We start from the raw sequence: 25,344 nt of genomic DNA on the forward strand, positions 1-25,344 counted from the left end.
AGACCTCATCTGTGGGTTGCCCAGCTTAAAGAGTTAAAATGCCAAGGAACCAGCAAATAGGGCTAAATTCTGCCAAGACAGTAGGGAGGCTTCCTGGAGGCAGTGATGCCAGAGATGGGCATTGAAGGCTCCATATGAGTTTACTGAGATGATGATAACACTTAAAATCAAGAATACTAAAAGATCAGTTACAAATCGTATGACTGTATAATGGTTAATGAGCCATAATGCTGACCATTAATAATAACTGCAGTTACCATTTATGGAGCATTTATTCTAGGCAAGGCCCAGGGATGTACCCTGGACATAAGCACAGATTCCCTCAATCTGATTCTATTATCTTCATCTCACAGAAGATACAATAGAGGCTTAAAGGAGTGACATCACACAGCTAGTGTGTGGCTGAGGCAGAATTTATACTCCAACTTGACTCCAAAGTCCTTGCTCTAAATCACACTACAGACTGCCAGGCCGGGAAAGCAGAAGATCCCAGCTGATGTTCCAAAGGTCAGAGAAAGTTCAGGGTGTGTCAGGGACAGCAGGAAGATGCAGGAGGCTGCAGGCTGGGAAGGTGACGGAGGGAGCAGCAAGGGATGGGGATAGGGAGGGGGACCAGGCCGTAACCCCTAGGACCGGGTCTGGCGGTTAGTGAGTGGGCAGTGGGAGATCCGCAGAGCTAGACAAGCCCCCACTGGATGGGTGCAGAGAGGCTGAAGGAGGTGGGTCAGGCCTCAGCCTGACATCCAGCCATCCTGGTCCAACCCTACCCTCCTGTCCACAGCGGAACCAGAAGGCAGCCCCTCTTGCACTTCCCCCACTGGTTTTGTGCATGCTCTGTGTGGCCAGAGGCACCCAGGACTGCAGGTGGACTCCTGTTGGAGCAGCCACGCCCTTTCCCCACCCTCATCCTGCCAAAGGGCACCGAGTCCCATTTTATAGCCGGAGCCACTGGAAGGTGGAGGAAATTGCTCAAGATGACACAGCAACCCTCTTGACCTTGGCCTCCCTTGTTCCTCAGGGCCTTCCCCTTGGGGACAAGGGAGTCCAAGGTCAGCAGGAAGACTCAATCCATCTTGACAGCCCTCCCCTTCTGCTCAGGGGAGACAAGAAAAAGGACCTTTCCTGGCCCTCAGGGATGTCACAGGCCAGCAGAGAGGCCTGAACACAACCAGGTAGGGACCAGAGGAAAACAAATTCCCGACGGGAGGAACAACACGGGCAAAGGCCTGGACAGGTGACCCATGTCCCAGGAAAGGGCCAGAGCCTTCTCCAGCCAGCAGGAAGCTCTGATGAAAATAAAGACCAGCCCAGGCTAGAAGCTTCCCGGGCCCACCACCACCAACCCCATAGTCTTTGTTTATTCGAGGAGAGCTTTCTGGGCAGAGTGGCTGCCCCACCCCTGGTCTCGGCAGGGATGGCTTTCCCAGCACGAGGACATCCTGTGGTCAGGGTGTGGGGATGCCCTCTGTCAGCTCACATGTGCTGAGCCCACAGGTCCCAGACAATGGAGCCACAGGCAGGGAGCCAAGGCAGGGGGCAGGGCCTCGGAGGGCGGTGTGGGAGGAGTCCAAGCCCCTGGCTCACCAGAAGAAGCTGGGTCTGAGCCTTGCTGCTTCCTCTGCAAGATGGGTGATGCCCCCTTCCCACTTTTTCTTTAATTTTTTTGCCTCCCAGCACTGGCTTCCTGAATAGCACAGTGGTAAAGAATCCACCTGCCAATGCAGGAGACGCAGGTTCAACCCCTGGATTGGGAAGATCCCCTGGAGGAGGATCCCGCTCCAGTATTCTTGCCTGGAGAATCCCACGGACAGATGAGCCTGGCGAGCTACAGTCCATGGGGTCACAGAGTCGGACATAATTGAGCACGCACGCACGCATGCTTGTGGGATCTAGGTCCCTGGGGACAGAACCTGCATCCTCTGCAGTGGAAGTGCAGAGTCTTAACCATTGGACCGCCAGGAAGTCCCACCTCCTCGTCGCAGGGCCAACAGGAAGTCATCAGGGCTTGAGAGCGTCCCTAAGGCGCCCTCCACCTCTCGTGGTGCTGGCTGAAAGCTTTCTCCTGGTGGGCCTGCTGAGGAGGCCAGCACCCACAGCTCAAAGCAACCCCCACTGAGAGCTCTGAGCCCTGGCAGGCAGCCCCAGGAACCCCTCTACCACCACCCCCCTCCCCACACCCCATCCCCTGGGGCTGCTGAGGAGGTAGTCCTGGAGCAGGAGTGGGTGAGGTCTGCACTTGGGGAGCCCTGGACTCCCACACCATGGCCTTGGAGCACGTGCCCAGCCCCACCTTAGCCTGGGCTGGACCAGGGTTATTTTTACAAAATCCGGATCCGACCAACTTATTATTGGAAGGAGACTCACCATCCTCCACATCCTGTGGGCAGGGAGGGAGCTCAGGCAGGCACGGGGCAGTGGGGGTCAGGCTATGCCTGCCCATGGGATATGGAGGATGGAGGCCCAGGCCAGCTAAGATGACCAGGAGGACTCAGATCAGCGCCCGCACCCCTCATCAGTGCCTGGACACCCACCACACTCAAGAGGAAGGAAAGAGGGGAACTACACCTCTTTCAGACTCTGCTCAGGATATAGACCCTAGGCTGGCCACTGAGGCCTCAGGAAGAGAGGTTCTCCAGCATCCCTTCAGACAGGAGGGCCGTGGGGGGACAGCCACAGGGGCTGCCCAACTTTGCCTGCAGAACCTGAGTCTTTGCCAAAGCTGGAGGATATTGCCGGGCTGGCCGAAGTGGGGAGGGAGAAAAGTGGGGAGGGAGACTCAGTGCCAAAGCAAAGGCGCCGTCTGGTTTCAGTCTGAGCTGGCCCTTCCTCTGTCCCCTGCCCCCGAATCCTAGCCCTTCCTCGTGATGCCACAAACCCCAGCTCTGAGTTGCCTACCAGCTTCCCCCTCCATCTGCTCCCACACTCAGCCCCAGCGTGACCCTCCTGATGCACACACCTTACAGGGACCAGCCCTGATCTGCTATCTTCTCTGGCTCCCCACTGCCTCCAGACAAAACCCAGATGCTCCACACCATCAGACCCCGCCTGCTGTCCCCAGCCCCTCACCTTAGCTCTCCCCATAACAAAATTCACACCAGAGCCAGCACGGCCCTCACTCTCACTCCCCGCTCCCGAGTTGCATTTATGCCAGTGTCCTCAGATCCAGCTTCTCATTCACTTATTTTCTCTTCAACTGGGTCTAGTCTACTTGTTAACTCATCTAATTATTTTTTATTTTAATACTTATATTTTTCACTCCGAAATTTCGAATTTAGGGCTTTTAAACATCTCCTTACTCTTTTTTTTTTTTTTTAAATAATGTGCTATTCTAGTCCTATAAATTCTACTCGTTCTTTAGAGCTTTGAGTGTTAAACATACCTAACGTAAAGTCCTTTCAAATGAGTCTGTTCTAATTCTTTAGGAGTGGGTTTCCCCATTTTCGGAGCTGGTGGACTCTCTCCCACAAATGTGGGTTTCCCTGTATGCTCTGTTCATTTTGAATCTGGGTTTGTCTTCAGTGGGAATTGTCACCTGTGTCCTGTGCAGGTCCTGGGTCATGACAGCTTCCCTAAGGAGCAGTTTGGAATTTGTTTCTGCTGGGATTCCTGAAAACAGATGCCTGTCTGTGGAAGTGGGTGGAATTCCCAGGCCTGTACAAAGCACGAGCTAGACTCGGCTCCCTGCTAAAATGCTGAACCAAGGAAGCCATGTCTTTTCACGGATGGAAAAACTGTCCATCAGCCTGAGCTTGCCCCGTATCACCCATATATTGGTGATCAACTAAAAACACAGGGACCCAAATCTGCTCTGCACAATCTTCAAAGTAAAAAATACCCCCAAGTCTGGGCCAGACTAGTCATACTGTGATGAATCTGGGTGATAGCTCTATGGAAACCTGTTACATTATTCTATGATTTGTGTATATTTGAAAGTCTTTGTGATCAAAATGTTTACATTAAAAATACTGTAACAAGCTTCTAAGACATATGCTCGTCCCCACTTGGCTTTGGTACCAGGTCCCACTCCTGTTTCCGAGTTCAACTCTTTGTTTCTATCACCTGGAAATGTCCCTGCTAGCTTTAGCTTTCAAACTCAGCTATGTCATTTAAATATGTTTTCTTGACATATTTTATCCAGCTGGAAGGGGGAAACTCTGACAAATCAACAAGCTAACTGAAGTCCTTTCCCCTGTGTGTGTGTGTGTGTGTGTGTGCTCAGGCACGTCCTACTCTTGAAAGGCCCCATGGACTGTAGCCCGCCAGGCTTCTCTGCCCATGGAATTCTCCAGGCAAGAATACTGGAGTGGGTTGCCATCCCTCCTCCAGGGGATCTTCCTGACCCATGGATCAAACCCAAGTCTCCTATGTCTCCTGCATTGGCAGGCAGATTCTTTATCACTGCGCCACCTGGGAAGCCCTGCTTTCCCCTGAGCAAATTCTAAGTCATCCTTCAAAGCCCCACTCAAATGTCCCCTCCTCCGGGAAGTCTTGACTTGCCACCTGACACAGCTAGGTCCACGCTCTCTGCTACAACCACCACCACCCCAGGCTCCCACAGTCTCCGCTGGATGGGGACTAAATATGTCTTCTGTTCCCATCAATACAAGGAATCTTCCTGCATGCAAGGACTGAGTCCGAGGCAGAGCCTAGCACAGGGTCTGCTGAGCAGTAGGTTTGGCAACAGCTGCCCCTTTAGGTGTGGGCTCTGGGGACTCTTGACTTCCCAAGACCGCAAGACCCAAGAGCTGTACTTCTGCTGTGGGCTTTCCCAGAGGCTGAGCTACGGCTGCTGCAGCCGAGGGGCCGGCTCAGAGCTGGCAGCAATATGCAAGGGGGCTGCCAAAAGTAGGCTCTTCCCAAACCAGCCTTCATGCTCTGGTCCCCAGGGGAAACAGCACGGGCAGGCCCAGGCCGAACTCTCCGCCCCTGCCCCCCAACCCTGTCTCCTGGCCCAGCAGCGCCTGGTGCCCACAAATAAGCAGGCATCCCAGCCCTCAATCCTGGCCCTTTGATCTGGGCAAGCACCAACACCTGGCTGGCACCCTCCACCTGGCTCCGACCTTATCAGTGCTTGGGGAAGAGACAGGTGCCTGGGGCCCAAGCCAATTCGATGATTTGCCTGGTAGCCCACTGAGTCACGTCCTGGTCCAGCCCACCTGGCTTCTTGGCTCAGTTGGCCAGAAGGGCAAGGATACTCTGGGGAGCCCTCCCAGCTGGTGCCCAGGGTAGGGGGTAGGATGAGGACCACAGGGCGAAGACTAGAGGGTCTTGGAGAGTGCTAGAAATGCTCACCACAGCCTAGAGGCACTCACCCAAAGAATGTTGAGATGCCAGACACTCTGACGCCTGGGACAAGCCTCACCAATCCAGTGAGTGTCTGTGTCCCATCCCAAGCCAAGAAGACCCCATACGCAGAAGTCCCAATGCCAGGCCTGCTACTCTCTCACCATGAGACCTTGAGCAAGTCACTTCCCCTCTCTTGACCTCTATGCTTCCATCCTGAAAGTGAAGCCGACCAAAGGGAGCTTGGAGGAGGATGAATCAAAGATGACGATGCTGTGGATGGTCTGTCCACCTCCAACCAGGTGACCAGGGATAAGTAGGGGCTGCCATGACTTCTCTCTTAACCAAGACAGGCACAGCCCAGGACATAACTGTGGCAAAGCCATGACCCTTGCAGCCCTCCCACCCTCTCCCTGGGTGGATGCACTGGCCCTGACCTCCATCAGTGGGGGTTGAATGGAGGAGACGAGAGCAGGGGAAGATCACTCAGCAACCTGGAAGGGGATGAGGCTTGGGCTGGGCCCCCAGTGACTCAGGGGCTCTGGAGGGAGGAGGATGGGGGACGAGGTTCCCTCCTGCCCTTCCCTCACCAGCTTGGCAGCCTGCTCCCTCCCACACTCCCATCAGGCTTGACCTCTGTCTCCCCCATCTCCCAGGCTGTAAGTGCTGGTCAGTGCATTCCCCGGAGCCCAGGAGGCTGGAGGAACCTGTCCCAGGCTCCAAGGCAGGATGACTTGCTCTGATCCAGCCAAAGGAGGCCAAGCAAGGGCAGGGAGGGGGCAAGGAGCCCACAGAGGGGCTTGGGAGGTGATGTCTGCAGAGGCGAGGGGGACCTGGATGCCCTTAGGAGAAGCTGGGCCCCACAGATTGCCCCAGTCCCAGCTCCGTCCATTCTCACCTATTAGGGCTGAACCCTGGAGCTGTACATCTGCCTTCTCTCTAAGCCCAGAAGACCCCACCTAGGAAGTGAGAAACGGAGCCTGGCTGAGTGGCTGTGGCTCAAGGAGGCCTGGCACCAGGCATGCTGGAATGCCACCCAGACAGGTCAGGCAGGTTCCTGGACGGAGCCAGCTCTCTCCACCCCTGCCTCCCCGGGTTCCCAGACTGGAATGCAGACCATGGACCTTCTCCCCCACATCTAACTGGGCCTCACAGCCGGAGGAAACCAGGGCCAAGGGAACCAGCCACACAGCAAGGTCAGGGCCGGGTCAGGACCAGCCCTAGGATGTAACACCGCTCCGAGTCTCTGCCCCGGCATGGGGGTCCTGCTGAGGGCACGGCCAGCAGGGCCACAGCCCATGGGAGGGCCAGGAGCTCAGGTCCAACAGGGCCACTGGGCAGGCGCAAGGTTGACATGGACCCTGGAGGGAGGGGAAGAGAGGCTGGAATAACTGTATAATCACCTGCCGTGCTGCCCTGGCCCAGGGAGGGTGGGCCCTGCCTCCCCATCAGTCCCAAGGCCAGGATCTCAGGCGAGAGAGGCCGAGAACCTCAGACCCAGGTCTAGTCTGGGACCCAGGTTTCTCAGGCTCCTGCCCTGGGTCTGCAAACTGCTCTGAGGCTGATCAGCTAGAATTTCCTGCTTTGGCATCTGAGAGGTGATTCCCAGGTGCCTGCGTTCTTACCCACAGCCCTGAGGGCAGGTGCTGTTTGTTTTACAAGAATAGAAGCAGAGGCTGGGAGAAGTGGCGCCTTATGTGAGTGACAAGGTGGGATGTTGGACACAAAGCTCACGTTCTTTTCAGCAAGTCAGGACAATGGAAGAGATGGGCAGGGAATCCCCACCGGGTAGAAAGCCAGGTGGGGGGACCAGGATGGGAGACGGGCCTCACCTGACTGCAGCAAACCGGCGCTGCGGTCCTTGACCCCAAAGTGTTGCTGGATATCCAGAAGAACGCCTGGGAGAAGACAGAGGGTGATTATTGGAGACGCCTGAGCCCAGGGCACCCTCACCCCTCCGCCCGCCCAGGTGACCCTCAGCCTCCGCCCAGTCCTCTTTCCACCCCTCTGGGTCCAGCCTGGCCCCAACTAGAGAACTCCACCCTACCCAGTTTAGCCAGGCCACTGGGGGCCATGGAGGCCAAGCGTCCATCCTGCAGTGTTTAACCCTGCACTCAGCCAGTGTGGGGTCCGAGGAGCAGACAAGCGAGGCTTCTCCATGATCACTCAGCCCACCTAGGGCAGCCAAGCCTCCTACTGCCAGCCTGGGCCTCTTGCCCACCTACAGCCCAGCCCCAGACTAGGTGCTGGAACCCCAGAGGTGGACCCTGCCCTCAGGGGAGACCCCGAAGCCCACAGCCCAGAGAGTGGATAGGCAGCCTCTGAAAGCTGCAGGGAAGGCCCTCTGACCAAGGAGAGGGTGGTGAGAGAGGCAGGCAATGCTTATACCTGCTCACCTGCATATGTGCACAAACACATCCCCCCAGCTGTCCTCAGGAGTATAGTAGGACCCCCAGTTTTCCAATGAGGAGCCAAGATGCAGAGGGAAGCAGGTGGGGCTCCGGGCCTGCTTTCCTGGGGGAATGGGAGCCCTTGAGGCCATGTCTGCCCTTCACCCAACTTCCAGCCACCTCTGCACTCCCACTAGGAGCGTCAGCGGGGTTGGTAACTAGAACAATTAGAAACAATCGACAGCTGTGGACGGACCGGGCCAGCAACGTCCTGGCCCCCTCTGACCTCACGTAGCCCTCTACCAGGGCTCCTGGGTAAGCACAACCCTCCACCCCCACAGGCCCCAGGGCCTCTGCCTCTGCTTATCTCAGGACAACAGGAGGCCGGACCACAGGCCAGAGCCCCCCTGACCACTGCATGCCTGCACTGAGAAGGAAGAGTGGAGACAGGAGACAGGGCCTCTCTCTGGAGCTCCCCACGCAGGGGACAGAGGAAGGGACCAGACCCCGCCTTCCAGGAACTCCTAGAACAATTCAACACGGCGATGCTGATGCCAGCATCTAAAATGATGGTGGTTCATATTGTTTTGTTGTTGTTTAGTCACTCAGTTGTGTCCGACACTGCGACCCCATAGACTGTAGCCCACCTGCAGGCTCCTCTGTCCATGGGATTCTCCAGGCAAGAAAACTGGAGTGGGTTTCCATTTCCTTCTCCAGTGGTTCATATTACTGAGCTTTAAGTACTTTATCAATTCAGCCCTCACACAACCCTGGGTGGCTGGTACTATCATCCCACTGGATAGATGAGGAAACAGAGGCACAGAAGGTTAAGCCACAAGTTCAAAGTCACAGGGAAATGGTTGAAAGTGGAATCTCCAAACACAGTACAAAGGTCCCGTCCAGTGGCCGGCACTGCAGAAGATGCCACTGTCCCCCCCCACCCAAAACCCAGGGCTGGGATGCCCAGGGATTTCCTGTTCTAGCAGCCTGACAGTCAAGAGCAGCTGCTCTCCTCCTTGTTAATACCCAGAGAGGATTCACCATAATTACCCATAATGAAGAGGCTGTGTGAGACCCAGCTAACAACTTAATAACTGGGGCGGGCTGCGACTTTACCTCGAAGGCGGAAACCAGGGGCCAATCCTGGGTCTGCGGATGGCAGAGCCATCAAGTAGGACCTCCGAGGTGCCCCCAACTCAGACTCAGAGGCCTCAAGTTCCACCAGGGGCTATGGGTGGCATGGCTGAGTTCGGGAAGCCACCCACACTCACCTCCCCACCTCACAGCCCATTCCCAGTCCTGAGCCAGGGCCTGTAGCTTTTTGATCTGATCACAGCCCTCTCTCACATAATCACCATCACCGGTGCCTCCCCTGGCTTCACCAGGCCATGGGGCTGTAGCTTCAGACCTGCCAACATCACCCTCCAGACTCACTTCTCAGGGCATCAACCCCTACCCCCATTCTCTAGCCACCACAATCTACCTATGGCCCCCCCTAACTATACCTGCTGCCTCTTCTTCAGTTCAGTTCAGTTCAGTCGCTCAGTCATGTCTGACTCTTCGCGACCCCATGAATCGCAGCACTCCAGGCCTCCCTGTCCATCACCAACTCCCGGAGTTTACTCAAACTAATGTCCATCGAGTCAGTGATGCCATCCAGCCATCTCATCGTCTGTCATCCCCTTCTCCTCCTGCCCCCAATCCCTCCCAGCATCAGGGTCTTTTCCAGTGAGTCAGCTCTTCGCATCAGGTGGCCAAAGTATTGGAGTTTCAGCTTTAGCATCATTCCTTCCAAAGAAATCCCAGGGCTGATCTCCTTCAGAATGGATTGGTTGGATCTCCTTGCAGTCCAAGGGACTCTCAAGAGTCTTCTCCAACACCACAGTTCAGAAGCATCAATTTTTCATTGCTCAGCTTTCTTTACAGTCCAACTCTCACATCCATACATGACCACAGGAAAAACCATAGCCTTGACTAGACAGACCTTTGTTGGCAACGTAATGTCTCTGCTTTTGAATATGCTATCTAGGTTGGTCACAACTTTCCTTCCAAGGAGTAAGCGTCTTTTGACTTCATGGCTGCAATCACCATCTGCAGTGATTTTGGAGCCCAAAAAAATAGTCTGACACTGTTTCCACTGTTTCCCCATCTATTTGCCATGAAGTGATGGGACCAGATGCCATGATCTTCGTTTTCTGAATATTGAGTTTTAGGCCAACTTTTTCACTCTCCACTTTCACTTTCATCAAGAGGCTTTTTAGTTCCTCCTTACTTTCTGCCATAAGGGTGGTGTCATCTGCATATCTGAGATTATTGATATTTGTCCTGGCAATCTTGATTCCAGCTTGTGCTTCTTCCAGCCCAGCGTTTCTCATGATGTACTCTGCAATTAAGTTAAATAAGCAGGGTGAAAATATACAGCCTTGACGTACTCCTTTTCCTATTTGGAACCAGTCTGTTTTTCCACGTCCAGTTCTAACTGTTGTTCCTGACCTGCATATAGGTTTCTCAAGAGGCCGATCAGGTGGTCTGGTATTCTTATCTCTTTCAGAATTTTCCACAGTTTATTGTGATCCACACAGTCAAAGGCTTTGGCATAGTCAATAAAGCAGAAATAGATGTTTTTCCGGAACTCTCTTGCTTTTTTGATGATCCAGTGGATGTTGGCAATTTGACCTCTGGTTCCTTTGCCTTTTCTAAAACCAGCTTGAACATCTGGAAGTTCACAGTTCATGTATTGCTGAAGCCTGGCTTGGAGAATTTTGAGCATTTCTGCCTCTTCTTACCCTGGCGCAATTTTGTTGACTGAATTAATTCTTGCCATTCCTTCAAAACTAATTTAGATGGCTCCCCTTCTGGGAAGTCTTCCTTGATTTCTCCCCCTCCCAAAAGGGGGAGAGCTCCTTGCCCCCACTCTCCAAAGTCCATCCTTGTTTTAGCGCTTGTCACACTAGGATCAGTTTGTTCTACAGAGAAGACATAGGGACATGGATATGAGCTCCTTGGACCCGCTGTGGCCAGGAGCCAAGAGCCCCTAGTTGCTGGTTCCTGCTGAGTTCCAGGCACTGTGTGTGACTCTACAAGGGGTATTTCTAGCCCTCCTACCCATGCTGATCTAGGGTTATCATCCCCATTTTACATATGAGGAAACCGAGGCTCCGCGAAATTACATAGCTTGTCAGACAGCACACAAAATGTCAGGGGCAAGATCTGAAACCAGGTCTATTACCAAAAACCCAAGCTCATTCTTTTGTCCCATGGCTTCTGCATGGTTTGCTCTTGCCCACCCCCCTCCCCAGCCCAGGGCCGGGCACACAGCCAACCCCCAGGGACTGTTTGTGGGGGAAAAGCTCAGACAGATGGACAGGTGCCTGCCTCCCCGCCACCCCCCCACCCCAACTGGACCATGAGCCCCTTGAGAGCTGGGACCGTAGCAAGTCATCTCTAGAACCCAGGACAGAGACTGTCACAATTTAGGCACTGGGCAAACAGAAGGATGGGGAGAGTCAAGAGACAGTAAGAGAAGGGGAAGGGGTTATATGTGACTGATGTACAGCAGAAACCAACACAACATTGTAAAGCAATTTTCTTCCAATTAAAAAATTTTAAAAAGAGTGAGATGGTAGGAGGGTGCCACTCCCTCAGGGTCCTGTACTGGGTCCCCACCCACAGCCCAGAGGAGGGCATGGTTCTGCAGTAACCCCAGGCCCACTTTCTGGTAGGGAGCCCATATCAAACTGGTCACAATGAAAGTGGCCTGTGTGCACAGCAAATCTAAACACTCTTGGACTTCTCTGGTGGTCCAGTGGTTGGGAGTCTACCTGCCAATGCAGGGGACATGGGTTCAATCCCTGGTCTAGGAAGAGTCCACAAACCTCAGGGCAACTAAGCCTGTGCACCACATCTACTGAGCCCATATGCCGCAAGTACTGAAGGCCTCGCGCCTGAGAACTCTGCAGCAAGACAAGCCACTACAATGAGAAGTCCATGCACGGCAACTAGAGAGCAGGCCCCACTCACGGCAACTAGAGGAGGCCCTCACGCAGCGACAAAGACCTAGCACAGCCCTAAATAAATAAAATTATTTTAAGAAACAAAACACTCTTGCTTCCTCCCCAAGGCACATCCCAGCCATCTGACTGGATGCACTCCCCCACCCATGACTTTAAGGTCCAGCATTTGCCTCCACTTCCAGGAAGCCTTCCTTGACTCCCTCCACCGCACAGAGTGCTTCATAACAGGGAGGAATATTTCACCACATCCAGATGGGCATCCAGGACCCCCAGGAACTCCTGAGCAGTCTAGACCCCAAGGAACAGGAAGCTTTGAATGCCCCTGTCCCAGCAGCCCCCTGCAATCCAGCCTTGGGTCCAAGGCCTGAGTTCCAGGCAGAAAGTCAGAGAAACCCCGCCAGGGAACAGGGCCTCGGGCGGGCCGTAAGACTCCAGGTCAGGCCCTGCCCAAGCCTTTCTGGGTTGTTTTCCCTCTTCCAGGCCTGCAAAGGGCCACTGCCGCAGGCGGGTGAGATCCCACTGGCCGCTGGCACGGGAAGCGTGCGTCACGGCAGCCCGGACGGTCGTCTCAGATTTTCCTCTGGGCTCCAGGCTGACTCGGACCCACACAACCCCCCCTCCACCCCCACCCCCCGCCTTCTTCACCACAGCCTTATTTTTAGCCTCTTTCCTGGAGGCTGAGGTTTAGTGGGTCACAGGACGGGCCTCACGCCCAGGAGCAGCCTCCTACAGCTCAGACCCAGCCCATTCCACCAGCCCAGGGTGAGCAAGGTGGGGCTTCCATCCCACACGCAGCTCCCCCCACCCATGGCCACAGCCCCCATCCAGGCTTCTCCAGGCAGTCACCCCAAATCCACAGCCACGACTGTCCTCTGTCTACAGGGTCCTTGTCCCTGAGCCAAGAAAAAACATTCTGGAGAAGCAGGAGCACCTGAATTTCTTACCCATTGACCCTAATTACACCCCTCTCAAGCCTCCAAGGGGCTCGCCTCTTGTCCAAGGCCAGCTGCCCACTCTGCCTCCCGGGGACCCAGCCCTGGGTTAGCCACTGGCTTGCCTGGTACTGTCAGCACCTCCCTCACCCCCGCCTCCTGCAGAGTCCACAAACGCGCTCACCTCTCGCTGATCCTGGTGGTAAAAACAGTCCTGCCTCATCCCCTCTACCAGCCGTCTTTTTCTCTCCCTCCTTCACAGGGTGCCTCAGATGGTAAACAATCTATCTGCCTGCAATGCAGAAGACCCGGGTTCAATCCCTGGGTGGGGAAGATCCCCTGGAGAAAGGAACGGCTATCCACTCCAGTATTCTTGCCTGCAGAATTCTATGATCACCAGAGGTGTCTGGTGGGCTACAGTCCATGGGGTTCCAAAGAGTTGGACACAACTGAGCGACTAACACTTCGCAGATGAAGTTCTTTTTTCTTTTTTTTAGTTCCTCAACCAGGGGCTGAACTCAGGCCACATCAGTGAAAGCGCTGAGTCCTAACCTCTAGACTGCCAGGGAATTTCCATAGCTAAAGTTCTTAAAAGAATTTTCATCCCTCCCAACTCAATGTCCTCACCTCCATCCTCTGTTGAAGCCAACCGCCTCCTGGTGGCTCAGTCCCACAGGCTTTCTCACCCCTCAGCATCGCAGTCACCTGGACCCCAACTCCACGACTCCACCACCTGGTCCACTCCCTAGGCCAGACACCGGGGAGTCGGCCACGACACCCCCTCACCTCCCATGAATGGGTCCCAAGGATTCTCTCTCTTCATCTCCAACTGGTCTCCTCCCTGGACTCCCTGCCTCCAGCCTCTCCCATCCACCCAGCACCCCTCAGGCAGCCTGATCACATAAGCACTTATCAGCTTCTTATTAAGTCCTGGGCTGGGGTTTCAGAGATCACAGTCTCTGGACTCAAGGAGCTAAGGCTGTGGCCCAGCGGTTGTCAGCTCTGCCCAGGGCTCAGAGTCATCTAAGTTGTTGTTGGTCGGTTGCTCAGTCATGTCCAACTCCTCGCGATCCCATGGACTGCAGCACACCAGGCTTCCCTGTCCTTCACTATCTTCTGGAGACCTAGGGGGTCTTCAAAATACACGGCCCAGGACCCTTGTGCATAATACTACTGCTAATGACAACAGTAATATGGGTGTTGACATGTACTGTGGGCTCACTACATGCCAGACACTGTTCTGAGAGTGGAACCAAATTATTAGCTCATTGAGCGCGGCTGCCGCACTAGGGTTTAGTGGCTTTGCATTACCACCCAAATTCAGCCCAGACTTCTCGCATTTGAGGCCTCCACGCTCCAGATCTCCACAATCACCCTGTCTAGAAGCGAAAGCCAGGAATCTATTAACACACTGTCCAGGTAACTGGAAACCACTGGCCTGGGTGGTCTGAACCACTGTGGCTTGCACATCATGGTCCACAGGCCCCCAAAGCCTTGACACAGCCGTGCCCTCTTCCTGGGCTGTTCATCTCCACCTGTTAACCTCCACCTCATCCAGGGCCCAGCTCATTTCTACCAAGGTTCTTCCACCCCCCAGCTCCCTCCTTTGGGGCTCCTATTGAAGAGATGCCTGTAACCTTGAGGTACCCCCAGAGCTGGATGAAATCTGGCCTGACTCATCCATCTGGCTGGTCACAGATATTCACAGTGACTCCCCATCACTGCTGGCCCCTCAATCCCCCCCAGAGGAGCCAGGTCCAGAACCCAACCTGCTGACATCACTGAGTCCTCAAAAAGGCTGAGGTGTAAGAGGAAATCCACACTGATGTCAGGAGCCCCCAGTTCAGACCAGCCTCAGATGCGAGGTAGGGAACGTGATCCTGAGGTCTCTTTCTGCCTCGTCATCCAGTGCAGTCCACCTTGCCTCTCTCAGAGTAGCACACAGCATAGCTGAATTCCTAGGCGCATGGGCTCTGGGTTCAAATCCTGACTTCTCCACCTTCCCTGCTATGTGATCTCAGGCAAGTTATTTAACTTCTCTGTGCCAGTTTCCTCCTCTGTAACAAGGATTAATTTTTTTAATTAATTTTTGTTATAGTATACTTGATTTATAATATTGTGTTAGTTTTAGGTTATACCAAAGTGAATCAGTTATATATATACATATATATATACACACACACACACACACACACACACATATATCTCCACTCATTTTTAGATTATTTTCCCATATAGGTAGGTCATTATAGAGTATTGAATAGAGTTCTTTGTGCTATACAGTAGGTTCTTTTTAGTTACCTTTTTTATATATACTAGAGTATAGAAGGCAGTGGCACCCCACTCCAGTACTCTTGCCTGGAAAATCCCATGGACAGAGGAGCCTGGAAGGCTGCAGTCCATGGGGTCACTGAGGGTCAGACACGACTGAGCGACTTCACTTTCACTTTTCATTTTCATGCATTGGAGAAGGAAATGGCAACCCACTCCAGTGTTCTTGCCTGGAGAATCCCAGGGATGGGGGAGCCTGGCGGGCTGCCGTCTATGGGGTCGCACAGAGTCGGACACGACTGAAGTGACTTAGCAGCAGCAGCAGCAGAGTACACATGTCAATCCCAATCTCCAAATTTATCCCTCCCCTTGCCTTTCCCCTTGGAAACAAACCATAAGTTTGTTTTCTCTATCTGTAACTCTATTTCTATTTTGTAAATAAGTTCATTTGTACCATTTTTTTAGATTCCACATATAAGCATATCATATGATAGTTGTCTTTCTCTGTCTGATGCACTTCACTCAGCATAACAATCTTTAGGCCCATCCATGTTGCTGCAAATTGTATTGTTTTGTTCTTTTCTGTGGCTGAGTAATATTCCTATATATATATATATGTATATATGTATGTATATCTATATATCATAACAAGAATAAATTTTAACATCTGCTTTATATAGTTGTTGTGAAGTTTAAATGGGTTAATCCTGTAAAATGCTTGGAATGGTGCCTGGCACATAGTAGGTAGTCAATAAATGCTTTAAACCTTATAAACCTGATCATAGATCATTAACTCATGGGGCAAGAGCCCTGCCCTGTGATTGGTTTCTGGAGAATGGGAACCCCCACCTCAGTGTTCTTTTCTCCAAAATGGGGGCAGATGGCGGGTGCTGCTTGCCATTGGCCGGTCCGTCTTGGAGGGACCCTGGTCCCCTTTGGAGGCCTTACAGCTGGCTCAGTCTGGAAGTCTCACCCCTGCTACCATGCTGGGCTGTAGCTCCCACCCCGGTAATTATAGGGGCCTGAGGGCCTGGCTCTGCTGACCTGGCTCTGAATGGCTCAGGCTAAGAAACCACAGCCTGGCCCCACCAGCACCCACCCTCTCCTTCCTGAGCCTGAAGGGACTGACCAAGGCAGTTCCTCAGCCAGGGACCTGGGCTGTCAAGAAAGCTCACTTCTACCTGCCCCAGAGTGTCCACAGGGCAAGACCCTCCCCCCATCCCCCACGGACAAGCTAAGTGACCTCTGGGAGCATCTGGCCTCTATTCTGGGGCCCAGGTTGCCCATCTGAGAGTGACCCAGAATCCCTAGACATCCCTGCTGTGTCCATCCTAAATCTTAATCGAGTTTGTTCTATATACACTCTCCCTCCTACCCCCCACATCTGCCTAGAAATCTGGATCATCAATGTTAGGACAGCCTAGTGGTCATCTCTGCAGGGACCATGAGGATGGGGCCCCAGCCCCACAGTCTCAGCCTCTCCCTAGAAGACCTGGACTCCAAACTTGGCCCCTTAAAGAGCACCCATAGCACCCCTCCCTACCCACAGCCCTGCCTGCAGACCCCGCCAGCCTGAGGAGAGCAGAGAGCCTTCCCCCAACACCCCACCCCATCCCCTACTCCCCACCAAGCCTCTCTGCCCAGAGTGGGCGGAGACAGGCAGCTGGGCCTCTGGCCTGTGGTTCTGGTCTATCATTTGGGGCCGGCTTTCCTGGAACCGGACTCAGCCTTAGCAATTTGGGGGCTTTGCAGGGCCACTCCTTTCCCATCTCAGCCTCTCCGGCCCTGTTCTGGTTCAAGGACTCCCAAGACCACCAGGGGCTGGGGACAAGGTGGTCACACCCTTATCGTGACCCATGGAGGGTGTGGCCTGTGTGGACACAGACCCAGGATAAGGCCAAGAAGGTATGAGGGGAGAGAGGGTAGGGAGAGATAAGAGACCTCAGAACGGCATGGCTCAAGCCCACGAACCCTCAGCCGTCTCCCTGCATGTTGTGCAAGCGGGCTAAGGTGACCGGCGACACCCGCTCCCACTTCTCAGATGGAAAATTGAAATTCAGAAGATGAAGGAAACAGACCACAGAAGACCAGGCGGGAGATAGGCTGAGGTGGCCTCCAAGCTCCCCGATTTGGCCTCTGCTCCCCATTTCACCCCAAAAAACACCAGAAAAGAGGCTGCAGCCAGCCCCCTCTCAACATCCACACCAGCCACTCTCACCCGGGTGCTCCAAACAGTGTGTGACTAAGTAACAACATCCCACCCCAGGCACAGCCCTCTACAGTTTACAAAGCGTAACTATGCTCCTTGCCGTCAGAGATCCCATTTGGCAAGTTCATGCCGGGCAGGGAAAGGATCATGAAGACTCCACGACGGAGGGGTCGGGGAGAGGAGAAGACCCCAGCAAGGTCACCACGGAGGCAGAGAACTGAGGGCAAGGCAGGAGATGGGGCCCGCACCCCTAACCTCCAAACTCTGGCTAGTGCATCATTTTTGCTTCTTTCTCACTCTAAAAGAAATGCTTCTGCCCTCAGCCACATTTTTACCTAGGGCTCCTTCCACCAACCCCTCAACCACCAAGAGAGGGCCAGGACCAGAGAGGACCAGCGTCCTGCTTCATCCCACCTGGCAGTGTGACCTGGGACCAGCCCTTCACCTCCAGTGCCCCACCTGCAGAAGAGGCAGAACCACCCCAGTGCCCTCCTGCATGTACAGGAGCCATTCTGTTCAGCACGGGGCCAGGGAGCCCCATTGTCAGGTCTGCGGGCAGGGCAGACAGGGACCACACTGACCACTGCCCCCACTTCCTTCCTGGAGACACGAGGCTTGTAGCTCATTGTGAGCCCTGGTCAGCACAAAAGGGCAGCAGTGGCCACCACAAGAGAAGCCCCAGCCTCGGCCACAGGGGCCTATCCTGGTCCAGGGTCATCCAAACCTACCAGTGCCCCTTCAGCCCAGAAGGATGGCTTTTGGGGTCAGGCCAGGCTCGGGCAACTCAATTCTGTCACATAGTCAGCCAACAAGAGCCAAGCCTATGCCTATCCCTCACATGTACTGGGGTCACAGAGGTGACCAGGCTCAGCAATCCTTGAGGCTGGAGGGAGACAGCTAGCCTATAACAGGGCTAGGTGCCATGATGGATGTGGGACAGAGTGGAGGGGACATAGGGAAGACTTCCAGGAAGGAGGGCAGAGGCACCACTGAGGCCCATCAGCAAAAACTAAGTTTGGCCCCTGCAGCAACAGGGAAACAGACCTGGCTATCTTAGGAAAGGGAGATATAGGCAGAACCGAAGTCTAACAGGCGAGAGTCCCTGAGACCAAGTCACGCGCCCCATACTGCCCTTGGGAGCAAGACCCTGACCACAGAAAAAGAGGAACTAAATCTTCTACTGTGGATTTAAGGCTCAGAGAGGGTCAGGATCTGCCTTAGGTCACACAGCAACTCTGAAAAAGCCAGGAGCAGCCCAGGAGATGGTCAGGGCCCATGGGGAGCCCAGCCCCATGAGCCTGGGGATCAAGACAGTGTCTTCTTTGCCTCCTGTGCTCTCATCCCCCATCTACCCTCAGGATTTCAGGCCCCCACACCCAGGGCTTCCCTGGCGGCTCAGATGGTAAAGTGTGTGCCTGCAATGCAGGGGACTTGTGTTCAATCCCTGGGTTGGGAAGATCCCCTGGAGAAGGAAATGGCAACCCACTCCAGTACTCTTGCCTGGAAAATTCCATGGACGGAGGAGCCTGGTAGACTATAGTCCACGGGATCGCAAAGAGTCGGACATGGCCGAACAACTTCACTTCACACCCAGGCAGAAACAAAAGCCACTTCCTGTCAGGGAAGAGACATGAAACTCCTCTCTGAGCAGCTCTGGCCCCACAACCTCCCTCTCAGCCCAGGCTATATACCCTGCAGCATTCCTGCCCCAAAGGGGAAACAAAGGCAGAAGCTGGGCGGGTCACTGGCCCTGAGTCCCAAACCAAGGTAGTGAGTTTCAAGGCGCTTCTCTGACAGGTCAATGGCACAAAGGAGGTGCCAACAGATCCAACCGGAAGGTGGCTAAGGAGGAAAAAGGAGCTTGAAAATGGGCTGCTAGTGGTTAGTCACTGGGGTGCTGGCATTCCAGGCCGGCCCAGCGGTGCACCTGGACACTGACCTATCAGACAGGCATTCTGGAATGTGGCCCCGGGACACCCCACCCTGCAGACCTTACGTAGTGCTGACTTGGTGGTGACTAAGGCAGGGCCACTCAAGGGGTCAAATGAAGCCACCTGAGGGGGCAGGGCGGGAGTGGCGTTGATAATCCTTATCCACAGAGATAGCCACGGAGCATAGGGACTGACCTGGCTTCTACACACTCAGGTGACACTGCAGAAGGCCCGGAGCCTCTGTTCCCCTAAGTGTTAGCTCTGGACAGATTCAACAAAGCAGACAAAAAAAGAAAAAGAGCCAAGAGCCCATGCTTGGCGGCCCTTCCTGCACCCAGCTCAGGTGTTTGGGGAAGCCCCCAGTCCCTGCCAGGCCTGCATTCCAGGCTGGGTCCCTGTACTCCTCTCTCCTTCTGGGTTTGTGTTAGTGAGCGGTTGCCATGGATACCGGTCTCAGCTTCTTTGGCAGAAAAGACTCCCCCAGGGCAGGGCTCTGCCTCTCCTCCTCACCAGCCCCTGCTCCACCCGATTTTAAGTGCCTGATCTGCCAAGGGGCTGGATCAAAGGGAAGGAAACTGGGTCTCAGGAAGGAAACAGGTGCCCCCAGAGAAGTTAGGGGAGAATAGTCCCCTAACTCTCAAATAGTCATTCAGCAACCATGAACAGGGCATGCCAACTCCTTCTTGCTGGGCCTGGTTCCAGGAAAAGAATGCTGCCTCCTACACCCTCAGCTCTGCTTCTCTTCTATAGATGGAAGAATGGAAGCTGGGGGCACAGGCTTCTCAGGCACCATGGTGCTGCGCTGGTAAGGTGAGACTCAGGACCCTCAAATGAGAGGCTCCACCCCTTCTCCTGACCTGGCAGCCACAAGTGGGCTCAGAATGGAGAGTGAGTGGCTGCCAGGCTGGTAGGGGCCTTGGGAGTGGAAGCCGTGTGCCCTAGGGGAGCTCAAACTGCTGCTGTTAAACTGAGCTGAAATTCATCTGCCTGGAGGGCTTCCGCCCTAGCCAGCGGAGTCTCCAGTTTTCCAGGTCAGAAGCAGGAGGGGCATGCTCTGTCCTGCCCTGGAGAGAAGACCACACTGGAGGCTTCTGATCCTGCTCCTCCCTACCATGTGACCTTGGATAAATGCCAGCTCTCTCCCAGCATCCACGTCCCCATCCACCCAGGGAGGTGGAGGGCAGGGTTAAGAGGTGGCTTCTGGGCTACATCAGTTCCATCCAACTGAAGCAACGCTCAGTAAGAAAAGCCAGAGTGGGAGCCTGGCCCTTCTCACCTGCTTCTGAGGCCTGCTGCCCTCAGGGGGTTCTCATGGGGAGGAGGAGGAGAAGCCGTAATTAGCTCGATCACCCCGTGGCGGTGGCGCTGGGAATGCCAGGATGGAGGCAGAACCTACTGGAGTTCCCAGGATGGTGAAGAAGGAGGGGATTTGCCAAGGAATCCTAAAAGGAACTGTGAGAAAGTGAGAAATAGGAGGGCACAATGATCGGGCGGCCACAGCTTGGGCAGAGCCATGGAAGAGCAAGGAAAAGTGAAGATCTCCTAGGAGTCTGGCCTTGTCCTGGGCATAAGAGACATTCTCAGTTACACCACAACCGTGGGAGGTAGAGGGGAGGAAGTGATCAGCCGGAACCCAGGCGACATCCTCAAGGTCACACGGCTGGGAATTTGAAGAGCCTGGACGTGAGCCCTGGCATCAAAGACTCTAGACCTTCATTATCCATCGTGGTGGCCCCAAGCTACTATGACTATTGGGAAACTGAAATACAGCTAGTCTAAACTGACACGTGCTATAAATGCAAAATACACTGAGTTTTGAAACTCAGTATGAAAAGTAGGCAAACTATCCCATCAACAGCTTCTATGTTGATGATGTTGGATACAGTGAGTGGAATAAAATGTTGTTCATTCATTTCATCTAGTCTTTTTACTTTTTTAAATGTGGCTCCTAGAACATGTTAAATTATATTCGTGGTTTGCCTTATATCTCTTTTGGACCAAGCTGGTCTATTCCATGAAAACAGAAATGCACAGGATGGATTGAAAGGAAGAGTGTGGGAACTCTCCCTTTTTTTTTTTTTTTTTTTTTGATGGGGGAGCCAGGGCCAGATGGTGAGATTCTCAGGGATCAGGTGGGTGCAAATATCCAAGATGACTGAGCCATGGACTGTCAGCATCGCCTCATCTGTCCCAGCTGGACAGTCAGCAACAGGTGGACTGAAGCCTGAGATGACCATTCCCCTGCGATTCCCCTGCGATCCCCCCAAACCGCCCCCCACCTCCCAAGACACATCAAGCCATAGTAGTTGCCATAGAGACAGTAAATCTTCCTGAAAACTGAACTTGGCAACAAGGGGGTGGTGGTAGGAGAATCGACAGTAAAGAGAGAGGGAGGGAGCCAGGCTCATCCGGAGAGGAAATCTGTGTGTGCTGTGTGCTGGGGGCAGGGTGGAGCAGGAGCTCCCGGCCCTCCCTGGCAGGACAGAAGGGGATGCACAGCTCAGACAGTGTTTGCACAGAGCTTTCAGGACCTTCCTCCCTACTGCTCCACCCCCTGTTACCAATTTACCAAAAGTTTCCTATCTTATTCTCCCATTCTGACTCTGGGACCCCTGTGGGGGTGGGGGCAGATAAGTACCAGCCCTCCTTGATCCCACCCTCCCACCTCAGCCACTAAGCAGAGTCGGTTTCCCTAAAAATGTCAGCGTGTGGGTCGGGTAGGGGTGAGGGGTGGTCTGGGGCCTGAAAAGACAAGTTGGTGTGACAGAGCCAGAAGCAGGCCGTTCATTGACCAGCTGAGAGGGTGGGAACCAGGTAGATGGATTTAGATGGAATGCCAGTTTTGTCGTGCCCTCTCTGAGCCATTGTGGACAAAGGCCTTGGTTTGCTCATCTGTGGACAGAAGTTGACTATCCGCAGGTCCGCTCCCCCGCCCGTGTTCTCTGACTTCTCCCCACTTTTGGGTGGCACCTAAGCTCCCAGGTCCCAGGCAGGATGGCACATGCATGAGATGGGCTGGTGTGCTTGGATGGTGCTGACTACTCCAGCTCACCAGACCAAAGTAAGAGTCCCCTGGGGACAGCTTGTCCCAGAAATTGGTGCCAGGGGTACCCCTTTCAACTCCCCGCAGAGAGGAACAGAGAGAGAAAAGATTTTGAAAGTGGGAGTCAGGGAAGGCAGAAGCCTCTGCTCTCCCAGCACTTGACACAAAACCGTATTCAACAGACAGGGAGACTGAGTCCTGGCAAAGGGGACCCAGGTGGCATTATATTTTATGGTTTAGGCCAGGATTCACCTCTCATCACAGGCACAAAGTTCTCTGTAGAGTCTGTCCAAAATTTCTCCCTGTTTTTTTTTTTTTTTTTTTCTTTTCTTTTCTTTTTTGTAGTTGCAGATTTTACTAAGCTGTGGTTAGGCAGGTTCTGGGGCCAGCGGGCCAGGATGTCGGGGATCCAGTCACTAGTCTCCTATGGCAGAGAGCCCCCACATGCAAGTCTGGCCCAAGTCCTTTTCTCTTAAGGCTGCACCATTCCCACCCAGGAGCAGCTCAATTTAGGGAAAAGTCCCTGCTCACAGACCCCTGAGAACTGGGGGAGGGAAGGCAGCAGACTAGAATTCCCAGAAGGCTCTTTCATCCCCAGAGGGTCTGAGGATCAACCACCTCAGAACGGGGAAGAGACCTAAACACCAGCTAAGACCGGCCCAAGGTCACACACCAAGCACAGAGGAGCAGATTCCCTGCGAGAACTCAGTTGTTCTATCGACCCCTAATCCCTCCCTGAGGAGGCTGGCTCCCGGAGACGCTCACAGAGGACTAGGCAGTCCCTCTCCTGCCCCAGTGGCCTGCGCCCTACCCCAGGCCCCAACCGACAGAGAAGAGAGGGAAGAGTCTTCAGGCCTCTAGCCAGGGCCAGCTGCAAACCGCATCCTGGGTCCCCAGGCGCCGCGGACCCGCCCCGCCCCTCCCTCCACTCCCCGCAGCCCCAAGCCTTTGTCAGCCACGCGCTCACACGCTCACACACACACATCCGCGCCGCCCGCGAGCACACACTTGGTCTCCTCTGGCGCACACCCGCAAGGGGCGCGCGCACTCGCGGCACGCACGCAGGGGAGTGGAGGCGGCGGAGGAAGGAAGGAACTGACCGGCTACGGACGGACAGACCGCCTGGGCTGGGGGAAGGGGAGGAGAGGCCCAGGAATCTGAGGCTGGGGAGGGAGGGGTCGCGAAGGCCAGAACGCAGAGAGACGCAAAGGAGACTCTCGCAGAAGAGGACAACGGATGGGACGTCAAGGGCTGGCGGGGACGCGCGGGCTACTCCAGGGGTGGGGACTCCCCCTACCCCTGGCCCGGGGGGTGCGGGGGCGGTCCCAGGATTGGACCAGTAGGTCTTGGGGGCATCACTTGTCCAGTGGTACCTGAGGCGAAGGCCCTTAGGGACCCCACGAAAGGCTTGGATATAGGGGGGCTGCCCCGGGGTACCTCCAGGCAGAGGGTCCTGGTTCTCGGACTGGGTGGGGCACTGGCTCACCTGCTACGGTGTACCTGTCCAGGTAGTTGAGCACGTTGCCCAAGCTGAGGATGGCGGCGGCTGCCCCCCGCCCGCGGCCCAAGCTGGCTGGTTTGGGCTGCTGCGCGCCCGGGCCCTTGACAGCCGCTGCGCAGCCGGGAGTGCTGGGGGTGCTGGGGGGTCCGGAAGGGGCCCGTCTCACGCTGCCCGACAGCGTCTGCACCTCATCGTCCGCGGTCGCGACTCCAGCGGCGCCCGCTGCCCGCGCCCCGCAGCAACCGCCACCGCCGGCCCCTCGCTGCGCCCCCCGGCGCCGGCGCCTCCGCTCCGCGTCCGCCTCCTCCTCCTCCGCGCCGCCCGCCGCCGCCGAGGCGCATTCCAGGCACATCATGCCGGCCGGGATCGGGGCGGCGGGGGGCGCGGGGGGCGCGGGGCCCAGCTTGGGCCCACTCAGTGCGTGTGTGCGCCGAGGAGCCGCCGCTGCACCATTCCGGCCGGGCCCCGTCGGCTCCTGCGCTCCGGCCCCGGCTGCAGCGCTGCCACCGTTTCAGCCCGATGCGCCGCGGTCGCCGCCGCCGCCGCTCTGACAGCTGCGGCCCGGCCCCGCCCACCAGGCCCTCGCCCAATCAGCCCCGGGCTCAGACCACAGCCCCGCCCCACACGTGCTGCCCCCGGGGGGCGGAGAGGGGGCCGGGCCGCAGAGCCCCTCCCGCCCGACGGGGGCGCAGTCACGCCGGAGCCGCGCGGCCGCCGAGGCTGGCGAGGACCCGGAGGGGGTTTGTGGGGAACCACGGAGCTAGGGGCCGCGTGCGGGAAGTAGGACTCCCTGGCACCCACTCAGTGCCCTCCCTCTCCACCCCCTACCGCAGCGGAGAGTCTGGGGGACAGTTGGGGGGCTGGAGCTCAGGGCATGTGGACATCTTGGAGAGAGGGTCTCAGATGGTTAAGTCAGGAGCGCGGGTGGGAGAGCCCGTGACCGCTCCAGCAGCTACGCACCCGCCATGATTTAATCAGTTCAGGGAGGGCTACTGTAAGAACCGAGAAGCATGATCGGTGGAGGTTTTGGTCCAGGGCTCCACCAGACACAGAAGGTTATGTCGCCCACCTCCCCATGGAAACTCAGATCCAGCCCCCAGCCTCCCCCGGACCCATTCCTGTGTGCACACCGGGACCCTACCCATGCCCCACAGAGAGGCAGCCCCTGGCAGGGAGAGACAGGGCTCCAACTGGGACACCTTGGAAACAGGGCATTAAAAGGGGGCCTTGTCCCCTGAGGGCCCAGTAACCGCAAGCATCAGGCTTCAGCAGCGCATGACAAAGCCCTGAATGGGAGACAGGAAGCTGGGCCCTAACTCAGTTCTGCCCTGGTGTGTGGCATGACCCTAGACAAGAACCCTAAGTGGTGTCAGTTTCTCTCACTGGGGGTAGATAGGAGTATAGGCTTTAGATGGTCTGGAAGTCCCCCAGGTTCTCCCTTGGGGGAGCAGGGAGCCCCATCCCCTGTGGAGAGTGTCAGGGTAGCTTCTGTATTCGGGATTACATTCTCCACTGTCACGCATCTCAGAGGTGCTGTGGTTCTGGTAAGCTCCGTCCCCCGTTCATGAGTTTGCAGCTTTGATTGAAAAGAAAATCCTGTACAAAGGGCTGAGGACAGAATGCTAGAATGAGACAGAGCCTGGGGAACCAGAATTATGTCCTGTGTTCCACATACAGGTTCCAGGGCCCAGAGATGACCCCACCATGGACGTGCAGCTAGCAGGTGCCAGAGCTGGCACTGACCTGGGGTTGGTGCAATACCTGGGCTGGG

At 55.4% G+C, this 25,344-nt stretch overlaps 1 protein-coding gene across 11 annotated transcripts in view; it reads right to left on the minus strand.

The window, feature by feature from the left end:
- SPNS2 (sphingolipid transporter 2) overlaps positions 1-24,115 on the minus strand; it is a 39,031-nt gene extending 14,916 nt beyond the window's left edge. For 3 of the 11 annotated variants that reach the window (XM_045164882.1, XM_045164881.1, XR_006640808.1), the window contains exons 1-2: positions 23,559-24,115; positions 7,116-7,181 (exon numbers count right to left, since the gene is read on the minus strand). In XM_045164882.1, coding sequence (XP_045020817.1) covers positions 7,116-7,181; positions 23,559-23,928 — 436 coding nt within the window. In that variant the 5' untranslated portion in view covers positions 23,929-24,115. Of the gene's footprint in view, positions 1-5,312; positions 6,138-6,181; positions 6,243-6,686; positions 7,055-7,115; positions 7,182-7,679; positions 8,271-8,320; positions 8,706-8,789; positions 9,249-23,558 lie in introns of those variants that run through there. The other 8 variants (XM_045164883.1, XM_045164884.1, XM_045164886.1 and 5 more) reach the window with 8 other exon arrangements.
- Between the last annotated feature and the right edge of the window lie 1,229 nt (positions 24,116-25,344).

This window comes from Bubalus bubalis, chromosome 3 (assembly GCF_019923935.1).
Source record: "Bubalus bubalis isolate 160015118507 breed Murrah chromosome 3, NDDB_SH_1, whole genome shotgun sequence".
NCBI classification, from domain to species: domain Eukaryota; kingdom Metazoa; phylum Chordata; class Mammalia; order Artiodactyla; family Bovidae; genus Bubalus; species Bubalus bubalis.